This window comes from Solanum verrucosum, unplaced genomic scaffold, assembly GCF_900185275.1.
Source record: "Solanum verrucosum unplaced genomic scaffold, falcon-dt-bn FXZP01000252.1, whole genome shotgun sequence".
NCBI classification, from domain to species: domain Eukaryota; kingdom Viridiplantae; phylum Streptophyta; class Magnoliopsida; order Solanales; family Solanaceae; genus Solanum; species Solanum verrucosum.
This window is the reverse complement of record NW_026019988.1, coordinates 913,820-926,575: the sequence shown is the minus strand read 5'-3', so window position 1 is coordinate 926,575 and position 12,756 is coordinate 913,820. Positions and strand designations below refer to the sequence as shown.

Sequence of the window (12,756 nt, the reverse complement as noted above, 5' to 3'; positions counted from 1 at the left end):
TCTATCAATATCAATTGATGTGAGATTGCAACAAATATGGACCTACATTGAATTTTTTACCGATTTATTGCTCTCTTTGGTATTTGAGGACAAATAAATCAACTGAAAATGTAGATGAATTCGACCCTTTAGTAAAAAAAAAACAATCCTTTCCAATATTCCATCTTCAAAAAACCTTATTTTTTTCATGACATACAACAATCATAATTTTTGAAATCATTAAAATGTGTTATTGAAATTTTCTTTTGTTTGACAGAAATCTCAAGTTTGATCGGAACAAAATTTAATGATTTTTCTCTCTTTAGTAGATCCGAAAACAAAAAAAAAAGATGAAGATTAAGATGCAGGTGAGGTAGAGTACAATGGAGGCGTTCGAAAAAGGAGAAAGGGGATGAGATAAGGGGTTCAAAATAAGTGAAAAGGGCTGGGGGGGTTTTGCAGAAGAATAAAAAGGGGATTGGGGGTGGGTGGGTTTGGAGAAGATGAAAGTAGGGGTGGTCAGGTGGGTGATTTTTTTTCTTTTTTAATTATATAATACATATATTAGTGGGACCAATTTTTTAATCAAAAAGAAAGACGCGCTTGACTATTTTCTTTATGCCACGTCATCATTAAGGGGGATATTTATCACTTTAAATGAGATTAGGGAGGTAAATAAACATCTGTATAGTTAAAGTACTAAAGTAAATTTTCCTGCCAAGTTTAAGGGGTTTTTTATGTATTTTCCCTTCAAATAAAGATACATAAAAATTATTCTTTTGAGTTTTTTGAATCTTCTACGTCTTCATTTTCGTCTTCATTTTCAGAATCTCTCTCATTTTGATAGTGACTACCTGTTCCACATCTAGTTGATTTGTGTAGCCTAGATATTCTTCGAGGTGGTTTTTCTCTATAAAAAATTGAATGTTATGAAGCTTCAGCATTAAACCTTGGATCATGGGACACGATTACCTATAATACAATACAATATAATATAATAAAATAAATATGCACAAAAAATTTAGAAAAAATTATAAAATTTCTATGAAAATTATAATACTTACATTTGAAAAATTCAACCTCCCACCAAATGGAGAATTATGTATAAGAAATTCACGCATACCATGTTGAATACCATATTGAGATCAGCTGAATTGCGCAAAACCAGTTATCGAAACATGTGGAGTTACAAAACCAACTGTTTCTTAACTTGAAAATTAGTATTAGTGTTAGAGGGGCCTGCAGAAAAATCAAGCGTGGGATAATAAGGCTCGGGAGTAACCACCAAATGTGTATTATTATCAACCAAATTATCTCCATCAATCAAATGATGCTCCGCACGATTTCGACCACGACCTTCACCAATGCTCATTCTACCTCGATGTGCACTATCTCTAGGTGTTGTTTGTCGCGATCGGCGAGATACTTGTACTGGTGGTAGTTCATCGTATTGAGTGGGAGGATTGTAATCAGGAGCAAAGCTCAATCGCGTTCCCTGGAAGGCCGCATTCATTGACTCCATTGAAATACGAGCGACTTCCTCCACATATTGTCTCATTTCATTAGATTGATTTTCATCATTTTCAATCATCCAAGCTCGACGATACTCATTTCATGACCCCTAGCCTATAATGAATAAAAAATTATTAATAACAAAAAAATTGTTAAAGATCGATATAATAATTTAAAATTTACATAATATACATACTAATGCCTCATGTCTTCCTGCCATGTGTTGATGCCCTTTCTGTTGTTGTGAATTTCCAATGAACATTTAGGAATGCCTCATGTACTAACGAAAGTAATCTGCTTGATCACTTACAAATGGAGGTTGAAATATACGATTTTGACGTTGTTCCCATAAATATTGTGGGTATAGTTAAACGCATCTATATCCTCTTGTTTTATTTTGAATCGTTTATCACGCTTAAAATAATGTTCAAAAAATTGAGTACACGGTCCAGAAATATGTTGTAAATAACCAAATTGTCTCACAACACGATCAATCATGTGCCACTCACGATAAATTTCATAAATAAGTGGCACATGTGTCATCCAGACAGAGTGTCCTGACCGACACCACTCAGGCAATCCATTAATAACATCTTCTGAATAAGGCTGCCAAATAAACTATAAAAAAAATGTAAGTAAGATAATTATTAAAAAATTTTGACAAAAAAATAAAAACAAATATGTACACTAACTAAAACAATCTTATGAAATATTTTTTTTGTACTATTATGTCATATAATATCTTATTTTGAGGACCTACCAAAAATCTATGTATATGTCATTATATTCACATGATTTTCTTGGATAGTAAGATATAAGTATGAATAGTTAAAAATTTAAATAAAATGGGATACAAATATGAATAGTTAAAAATACTAATAATATTTAAATACCTGATCATCAGTTAGATTATCTAGTACATCCCTAATCACACCGATTACAGTTCGTGCCTGTAACACCCCGTATCCAAAAATAGAGATTTCAAATTTCTGGTGTTACAGGTGGCACTCACGGACACCATCCACGGACCGTAGATGGACTCACGGTACGTTCTGCAGGTCCGTGGTTCGTGATAGAAAACTTCCCCATAACTCAGTCAGAAAATTTGGCTAAGTCCCGACTCACGGACAGACTCACGGTCCGTAGATCAGACCACGGTCCGCGTTCTGTGTCCGTGGATCGAGACTTCCCTAACCAGCCTCTGACACAAACTACGGTCGACCAGCACGGACCGTCAATCGATCCACGGTCCGTAGGTCTGACCGTAGATGAGGATTAGCAGCCAGTTAGCTGAAAATTATTGATGGGTCAACTTCAGATGGTCATAACTATTAGCAAAAAATGAATTATGTGCCTCATGACCTATGGTTAGATAGATAATTGAATTATCTTTCCAACGCCACCGAGTTTGCTAAATTTCGACATCCGAGTAAAAATTTATGCCCGTTTTAGTGAAGCCCTGTCGGGCAAACTCGACCGACGGACCCAATCGACGGAGCGTCGATTGATTGACGGACCGTCAGTCCCGTCCGTCAGTCACTCCAACAACAACTAATTCATGGGTCTTTTGATCTTTTCCTATTTCATTTAACCCCTAAGATACGTCGTTTAGACCCTAAATCATGAGGTTTTAATCAGTTTAAGCCTAGAAACATAACTAGAACCTACCTAAGTCAAATTCATTAATCAAAACTTAGAAAAATTAGAAGTAAGAGAGGAGAAAAAGGTCAAGAACCCTAGTTCAAGAACGCAGCAAGGTTCCATCAGTTCCAGCCCCGAAATCGAAAGATTTCTCCGTGGAATTCGTCACCAAGTATGTGGGATTTCACTAGTGGGTTCCTTTCGCCCATTAGGTCCCTAGAATTCAGTCAGATTCTTGATTCCATGGTTATGAACAGACCTAGGGTTTCTAGAATTTCAACAGATTATCATGAATTAGTTATTTAAATGTTCCAAATCAGATTATCATGTTATTGCTCAGTTTATGGCATGAATTCTAGAACCCTAGCTATGTATTTCATTAGTTCTTGAATTACACATGCTAGGTCAGATATTTCAGTTATTCAGATATACATACTCCAGTTTTATGCCACATTATCAGTATATTTCAGCATAAACCCTATTTTGAGTTATAAATTATGAGAAGCTTTTCTTTAAGACAACACTAGAGTTTTAAACTGAGTTTTTGAGAAAGTTAAGATGAGTTTTGAGAAAGAGCTTCTAATACATGATTAGTATGACAATTGAGTAGGTCATCAATGTATCAATAGTATGGTATCTAGATATACCATCAATCTTTATGCTGTATGACTTCCCAAGTCATCAATGATCAGAGTATTGTTTTCTAAAAAGGAGTTTTCAAGTATGAGTATCTACATGTCAGTATTTTAAGCTATTCAAAATTTCAGTCATAATATATTCAGTTATACATGCCTCAGTTTATGAATGCATCATTATCAGATTAATTGTTGCATTCTCAGTTTGCATGTTCAGTTTCGAGCTATCCAGTATTTATAGAAATTCAGTCATAACTAGTTAACCACTTAATTCATTGGGAGTAGCATAATACCGAGTTGGACTAGGGTTTCAGCGTACCCATATAGTCCCAGAACTACGAGCCACGTAGGTGTAAGTCCCCTCTGTGGGCAACATCAGTTTAGTGATCACGCTAGCATGCCTTTATACCTCTGGCAGGGTATATTGGGTCCTCTCGATGGGGCGTATACATCGGACTCCATATTTAGCTCATGTGGTTTTATGTCGATTATTAGTAGCTCCCACAGTTCAGTCAGACTCTATTGCATTGACCATATTTCAGTACAGTCAGTATTCAGTCTTAGCATGTTATAAATTTGGTCATTGCATTCAGTTAGCTCAGTATTCAGTATTTCAATAGCTATATCATGTTCAGATTATATCATTGCTCAGTATGTTTTGTTCAGTTATATGTTATTTCAGCTTTACTCCATCCTGCATGCTCAGTACCTTTCAAGTACTGACGCATACGTGCGCTACATCTTCTCGTGATGTAGGTTCAGGTTCTCAGCATCCAGATCACGCTTAGATCGGTTCCCGATCTCCAGTTCAGCAGAATCAGTGGTGAGTCCTCATTCTCCGAGGACAATAGTCATGAGTTTCTTTTCAGTATTTTTAGTCTTTAGTTTCAGTTTTGCTAGATCTAGTTAGGGCATGTCCCAACATTTCTAGTCAGTTTAGAGGCTTATTTCAGACATAGTTAGATTCAGTTTAGTACTCGAGTTTGATATTTCTTTTGTATTAAACTCATCAGTTTCCATATATTCAGCTATAGTATATGGGTATTCCCCATCTTTTCAGATTTATTTATGATTTAGCTTCCGCATCAGTTTATGATCTTTAGTATGCTCATGATCATGCCAGCAGGGTTAGCTTGGGATCACTTGTGGTCCTAGGTCCCGTGTCCGCGTCTCTGGGGTAGCTCGGGGCGTGACAGTGCCTTATTTTGATGATTTCTACGTCGCGTCCATTTATGTGCAAGCGCAGTTAAAACCTCAAGTTGATTGGTCCTTAGAGATTTCAGTAATGGTTGCAGGGGAATAATACGTTCCCATGCCCAAATCTACAATAAATAAAATTCAACATTTCTTAGATTACAATTAAATTTAAAAGTGCATATTACTAGTATATAAAAAATAAATGTATACCTGCACTAAAGAGAGAAATCCACAAACTTCATTTAATTGTTTCATTGATGCACGACATAGACAATTATACAAATATGATAATGCGGCTGCTCCCCCATGCTTGTATTGACATTACATTTAAATTTTGCATGTCAATCAAAAAGTCTAAATTAAGTTTATTATTAGATTTAATTGAAAATATTGATCCACCACATAACCATAATAAATATAATTTAAACTTTTGTTGCACCTCATGCTCAGTTGAATGATCAGTAATATCATATAAACCTTCAATATGCTCAATTAATTTATATGTTAACAATCTACTAACATCAGAAAAATAATCATATTATCGAGTGACCATCCTGTTAATTCAAACATCATTTCTTGTCTACCCAAAACTCCTAAAGTATCAGCGCCATTTGAAATTATAGGACTACCATCTATTACCATTCCGAACAAAATTTCTACATCTTGTAAAGTTATGGTAGCCTCACCAGTTCCCATGTGAAAGGTATGCGTTTCTGGACGCCACCTTTCAATTAAAGTAGAAATTAATCCGGAGTCATACGACACACATCCTACATCAAGAATTCCTTTAAATCTATAATTTTTAAAATACCAACGAATGCGAGGACTTAAAGGATGATATTTTATATGTTGCCAAAATTCAACATCACCACAACGCGTATATAAGCAAGAATTCTCTTCCCTTGAGCTACCGTTCCAAATTCCTTTGGAACGATGATGAACTTGAATCTTAAATACATCATACTCTACTGGACCAGGATGTACGTACATATTTGACGGATGCATATCTATATACAAAATATAAAAATAAGTGTTAGTGTTAATATAATTATTTAAGGGAAAATGGTCAAAATTACCCCTCAACTTAGTTTTATTGATTGACTTTACCCCTGCCGTTAAAAACAAGTTATTTTTACCCCTGCCGTCAATAAACTTAACAAATATACCCCTCCTTGGATGGAAAGCCCCAAATCAATTAAAATTATCCGATTTTACTTAAATTATCCAATTTTAATCCGACCCGATCCACTTAATAATATAACCCATTTCTTTTACCCAAATCAACTTTATTTTTTCCACCACCACCCTCTCTGAGATCTCCTTCACCACCACCGCCGAAACCATCACCTCTCCCACTATTCTACCTCTTCCAAGTCAGCAACCCTATCAAGAGTTAACTTCTCTGCGCTCATTGTTGATGTTTCAGTGTCATTTTCCATCCAATCTTTCCGAACATGATGTTCTGTGGTTTATTTTCTGTTGGATTCATAATCTTTGTTTTCCTCCGTCATCTAATTGGCTTTTTTTCCAACATTGCAGGTATGTAATTATTCGAGACATGACTGCTGCTGGTCTTGGTCTAAATAAATTCTGTTATGCTGGACTTATAGCAGCTCAAAAGAATAAGGAACCTCTATGATGTAGCTTCCAAGGTGAGCAATAAGTGCATCCATGTGCTTTTACTAGTTTTCAATTTTTATTATATCTTGACTTATTTGATTTTGTTTTTGTTACACATCGCTCCCTTATACAGCTTTTGAAGAATTTTGAGGAAATTAAGTTGCTTAGGATCGATTTGCCTAGTGGGGAATTGGGTATTGATGAGGGTGCTTTGCTCAAATGAAGAGGTGGTGGTTTCGGCGGTAATGATGAAGGAGACCTCGGAGAGGGTGGTGGCTTTGGTGGTAGTGAGGAAAATAAAGTTGATTTGGGTAAAAGAAATGTTTTATATTATTAAGTGGGTCAGGTCGGATTAAAATTGGATAATTTTAATTGATTTGGGGCTTTCCATCCAAGGGGGGGTATATTTGTTAAGTTTATTGACGGCAGGGGTAAAAATAACTTGTTTTAAACGGCAGGGGTAAAGTCAACTAATAAAACAAAATTGAGAGGTAATTTTAACCCTTATCCCATTATTTAAAGATGAATATATTCACAATACCATATAAAAGTTAAAAATTAAAAATAAAATAAATCCAAGCTTACCTTATAGAGGAAAGACTTTTGAAAAAGTTTGAAAGGAGAGTTAGAAAATTATACTTGAAGTTTGAAGGGAGACTTCAACTAATTTATAAGAAAATTTTAAATGAAACACGTGAATTTTTTCTATTTTTAGGCATGCATGTGAGTTGGATTTTTTTTTAATATGACATGTGAATGTTTGAACAATTAAAAAAAAAAAAATTGGAAGGAAATTTCACTGCTTGTTAGTGAAAAAAATAAATTTAATACGATTTAAAAAATATATAATTGGCAGCGATATTTATAAAAAAAAATTCAACCAAAATCGCTGCCAAGGCAGCGATTTCTAAAATAAAATAAAATATATCCACGAAATTTATAATAACGTTTAAAAAAAAAACATTAATGAAAATCGCTGCCAGCAAAAAATAAAATAAGTTTATTTATATAAAAACGCTGCTATAGCAGCAATTTTCATTTTTTTTTAAAGAAAATCGCAAAAACGCTGCACGGGCAGCGATTTTTTGAAAAGAAAAAAAAATTCCACCAAGGCAGCGATTTTGAAATAATTTTTTTTTATAATCATATGTTGACTAGTTGACAGAAATTTCAAAAAAAATAAAAATCAAAATAATATTTCTACCGAAATCGCTACCAAGGCAGCGATTTCAAGATATATATATATATATATTTTTATAAAAAGCTGCCAAATGGCTAAAAATTGCTGCCTTGGCAGCTTTTTAGTTAAATTTTTTTCTTTTTTTTTAAATTCGTTTCTCTTCAAAAAAAATTTAAATCGTTTTTCTTAAAAAAAAATCGTTTTGAAAACAAGGCGGCGTTTTTATTAAAAAATAATTTTTTTAATAAAATCGCTGAATAGGCAGCCTAATTCGACTCTGATTAAAGTTTGTGCCTCATTTTGATGATATCTACGTCGAGTCCAAAATTTTGGTTGGAATCAGGCTCCCTGTCAGTAATTTTTTTTAAAAATAATTGTTCTTTAATAAAACATAAAAAAAATAATTAAGAAAAGATTTTCAAAAAAAATAAAAAATTAAGGAAAACACTGCCATGGCAGCGATTTTCCAAAAAAAAGTTTTTACAAAAAAGCTGCCAATTTTTTTCTTTTCTATGAAAACGCTGCCATAGTAGCGATATTAGTTGGAGGAAAAAAAATTAGAGTTAAAAAATCGATGTTGTACCAGCTATTTTAGTAAAGAAAAAGAAAAAAAATTGGACAAAAATCGTTGCCAGGGCAGCGATTTTATTTTTAACAAAGTAAACAATGTTAATATGTGTCAGAGGAAAATCACTTCGGCAGGAGCGATTTTGCCCTTTTGGTTTTTAAAAAATATGATGTTCCCTTTTGAAATGTTTGGCAATTTTTTTTGCCCTTTTGGTTCCGGACTCTATAATATAGTTATGACGGTGTTTGGAAATTGAAGTTGTTCACGAACAAAACTTTAAGGATCCTTGAAAAGGGTGAAAGAGAAGTAAGAAATAATGGGGAAAAAATTTCAAAAGAGTACTTTGGTGCGAGAGAATAGTCATTATAGTGTATCATACAATTGTAATTAATTGCTAGTTTTAGTTCTATCATTTGAGTTTCTATTTTTTTTTTACTCCGGTTAATATTAACATTATTATGACAACAACAAAAAATCATATAAATTTCTAGGCTTGATCTCTTGGAGAAGAAAAGATATCTTTGGAGAATGTTGTAAAAAAATGTATTCTGTGAAAAGTTATTTGTGAATCTGCAGTAGTTGGATTTACATAGAGTTTGTACTAACAAATACTTATAACAATAACTTTACAGAAACATAAAAAACAAAGTTTAAAACATGTACTAAAAAACAACAATTAGTATCATAAGCATAAATTAATGACTGTAAAAAAATATACCAGGATCTATAACAATAGAATGAAACAGAAAGGAAAAATCGAGCTCATTGAATGCACAGTGTTTCCTTAAGGAAATCATTTCCCTCTAGTACCCGAGTTTTAAAGAAATAGATTCTCTTAAGATGAAACAATTTTATTCACTGATGTAATGATACAAAAACAATAGCGTTAGTGAGTCACTCAACATGAGCAATATACACAAATATTTAATTGTGCAAAAGAAGAAGAAAAAGAAGTTCAGAATCAAATATTTAATTGTGCAGAAGAAGATGAAGTTCAAAATTTTCGTTGTTTTAAAATGAGAGGAAACCCCTCTATTTATAGACAACAAATGGTAGTGTGAACAAATATTTATTGTGCTTTACCGAAAAGGTCACAACTCTTTAGAAAGGTCACAACCTTTTATAAAGGTTACAACCTTTCATAAAAGTCGCAACTTTTTCATAAAAGTCAAAACTTTTCAATAAAAGTCACAACTATTCATAAAAGTCACAACTTTTAATAAAAGTTAACCTTTCATAAAAGTCGCAACTCTTCATAAATGTCACAATTTTTCATAAAAGTCACAACTTTTAATAACAGTCACAATTTTTCATGTAAGGGAAGGCTAATTTTGGAAATAAATAAATTAAAAAGGAATTCTTGTTTGTGGTGGCGCCACGTAGGCAAGCCTAGGGTTCTCTTTTATATATATATATATAATATGATTATTTTAAACCTAAATCAATATGAATCTAGTTTATAAATTATGTATATGAATATTAATTAAATATAATTTATATTCATTAAGAATATGGTTTTTGTAAAAAAAAATGAAATTAAAAAAATGAAAGCACATTTCTTGAAAAATGAATCTAATACAAGTTTTGAATATGGAAAGAGAGCGTTTTTCCCGAACGGGGCCTTATATAACCCGAATCGAAATTAGTTGGGTTCTCATAAAGTAAATAGTTCTAATACACGTTTACCTTTACCTAACAAGAACTGTAGTAAAGAGTCCTAATAAATATCTTCTTCTTCTAATTCATCATTTTCAATCTCTCTTCAATGGAGTTTTACGATCTCTCTTCAATAGAGAAAAGTGGTAGTTCGAAAGCAACGGATAATGGTGGTTGTTCGAAAGCAACAGACAAGGAGTTGATGAAGTATTTGGTGAAATACGTAATAGGCAAGCCTTTTGCCTGTAAGCATACTGTTATGGAGGATGTGGATGAAGTTTACGGAATCAGAGTGTTCAGTCCATTACAAATTCTTGAAACTACTCAGGGGATGACGACGAACACACGATGTATAATCACTTTTCAGAACAAGGAGAAATGCAAAATGTTTATTAGTAAAGATACTCCGGGGTTTTGGAAACCTAATCCCAAAATTAAGTCTATTTTTTATTCCAACGATAAACACATTGGCAACATCAAAATTTCTTGGTAAGAATTAGTAACTTATTGGGATCGATGATTACTTCCCCGATGATCGATCATGAACTTTTTTTTTTTTTTTGTGATTTGGGTGATTCCAACTGGTTCAGAACACGTTTTGTAATTGATTTGCATATTTGGTTTGTGTTCCGGAGTTTCCAGATGAGTTTCATACACTCGAATTGCATAAAGTTACTTGGTATCCGTTGTTGGTTGAAGGCGTGAAAGCTGGCTAGGACACCATGGTCATAAAATTGGTCAAATAGTTGATTAAACTATTTGCACCTCGACTAATTACCTTGACTAATGATTTGATGATTCCGATAGGCCCATAACATGTTTTATTATTGATTTGCATATTTGGTTTGTATCCGAGAGGTTTTAGATGAGTTTCATACCCTCGAGTTGCATTCTAGTTATATTAAAGTTAAGAGTTATTACTTGGTAGCTGTTGCTGGTGGAAGGGCGCGAAAGATGGCCTGGACACTAGGGTCATAAAAAAAAAGTTACATTGGCCAAATAGTTGATTAAACTATTTGCACCTCGACTAATGATTTGATGATTCCAATAGGCCCATAACATGTTTTATAATTGATTTGCATAGTTGGTTTGTATCCTAGAGGTTTTAGATGAGTTTCATACCCTCGAGTTGCATTCTAGTTATATTAAAGTTAAGAGTTACCTCGGTCAAATAGTTGATTAAACTATCCACACCTTGACTAATTACATAGCTTTCATGCACCTAGACTAATGATTTGACCGAGTTACCTTGGTCAAATTAGTTGAGTAAACTATCTGCACCTTGACTAATGATTTGATCGAGTTACCTCGGTTATATTAGTTGATTAAACTATCTGCAACTCGACTGATTCCATAGCATTCACGCACCTCGACTAATGATTTGATGATTCCAATAGGTTCAGAACATGTTTTATAATTAATTTGCATATTTGGTTTGTGTCCCGGAGGTTCTGGTTGAGTTTTGGATACTCGAGTTGCATTCTAGTTGTATTTAAAGTTAAGAGTTGAACTCGGTCAAATAGTTGACTAAACTAGCTCGGATTCATGGTCTGTACCTCGACTAATTCCTGTTTGTTTTTACAGGTACTACTACTATGACACCAACAACGGTAAACGCAAGTCATCAAAGAGATTGAGAAAGAGTGAGTGGCATATCAGAGAATATTATCTCTCATCAAAATATTTGCCCCCAAACAAAGTTGAGAGAAAACATGTGATATTAACCATGATGATGAAGACAAAGGAACAAAAATATGGTAATAGTAATAATAACAATCAAGGGAAATCCGATAAGGCAATGCAGATTATTCAATCTCCACAAGGCGGACACGTTCAACTTGATCATAAGTATGACGACGCTGTGGGGATGTCTGTTGAGAACCAGATAATTATGCAATCTTTACAAAGCCTTCAACTTTCCGATAAGGCGATGCAGACTATTCAATCTCCACAAGGTGGACGCGTTCAAGTTGATCATAAGAATGGCGATGCTGTGGGGATGTCTGTTGAGAACCAACTAATCATGCAATCTTTACAAAGCCTTCAACTTTAGTGATAAGAATAGAAAGATTAGTTTTTTTTTTTTGCTTAAAAACTAGTGCTCAGCCCTAACTGCTCTTTTGTTTTTACATAACTGCTTAATCTATAGTTAAGTTTGCTGCCAAATGATTACATTGATTGTTGGGATTCCTGTCTAGCTTTTTGCTTAAAGTATATATGTGCGATAGTGAACAATTGATTCACTTTTGCTTGCTGGGGTTAGAGAGCTTGATTCGGATTTTCTTTCGTTTGACCCTTTTGGTAGAATATGTGTTTGGATACTTGAGAAACCTTAAGTTGTTTTCATCACTGTTTGATGGCTGTTCAACATACGCTGCATTTTATTTTTCGTTTGATCCTAGATTAGCTGGACTTATGTTCGATACTTATATTTGATAATAGTCTTCAGTTGAATATCTTATCATGTATTGCACCAATATCAACGTTGGAATTTGGTGTGAACCCCATGGTGCTTATTATAGACCAGTTCTTTGACACAATGTCTCCATAGATTCTACTGGTCCGAGTTCTGGGGTGATAGACTTGGATCTTTTGTTCCTATTGACTTTTCTGTCATTTTAACTGATGTATGTGTTTCTGCAATTGGCGAACCAGAGTAGTTTTTTGTGTTGGACTTAATTTCTCAACCCAACCACACTGTTTTTATACTTGAACGACATGCTGCATCTGTTTAGTTATAATGTACTGATTGATGCTTATGGAGTTAT

General features: G+C 33.8%; 1 protein-coding gene and 2 pseudogenes across 1 annotated transcript; 1 reads left to right on the top strand and 2 right to left on the bottom strand.

Annotated features, from left to right (window-relative positions):
- Positions 1 to 1,025: 1,025 nt before the first annotated feature.
- LOC125818694 (uncharacterized) lies at positions 1,026 to 1,753 on the bottom strand (annotated as a pseudogene).
- A 2,028-nt stretch (positions 1,754 to 3,781) lies between these two features.
- On the bottom strand, positions 3,782 to 5,675 carry LOC125818833 (protein MAIN-LIKE 2-like; annotated as a pseudogene).
- A 4,364-nt stretch (positions 5,676 to 10,039) lies between these two features.
- On the top strand, positions 10,040 to 12,068 carry LOC125818689 (uncharacterized). Its single transcript, XM_049498201.1, has 2 exons — positions 10,040 to 10,477; positions 11,573 to 12,068. The coding sequence occupies exons 1-2, from the start codon at positions 10,098 to 10,100 to the stop codon at positions 12,039 to 12,041; spliced, it is 849 nt and encodes a 282-aa protein (XP_049354158.1). The 5' UTR covers positions 10,040 to 10,097; the 3' UTR covers positions 12,042 to 12,068.
- Positions 12,069 to 12,756: the final 688 nt, after the last annotated feature.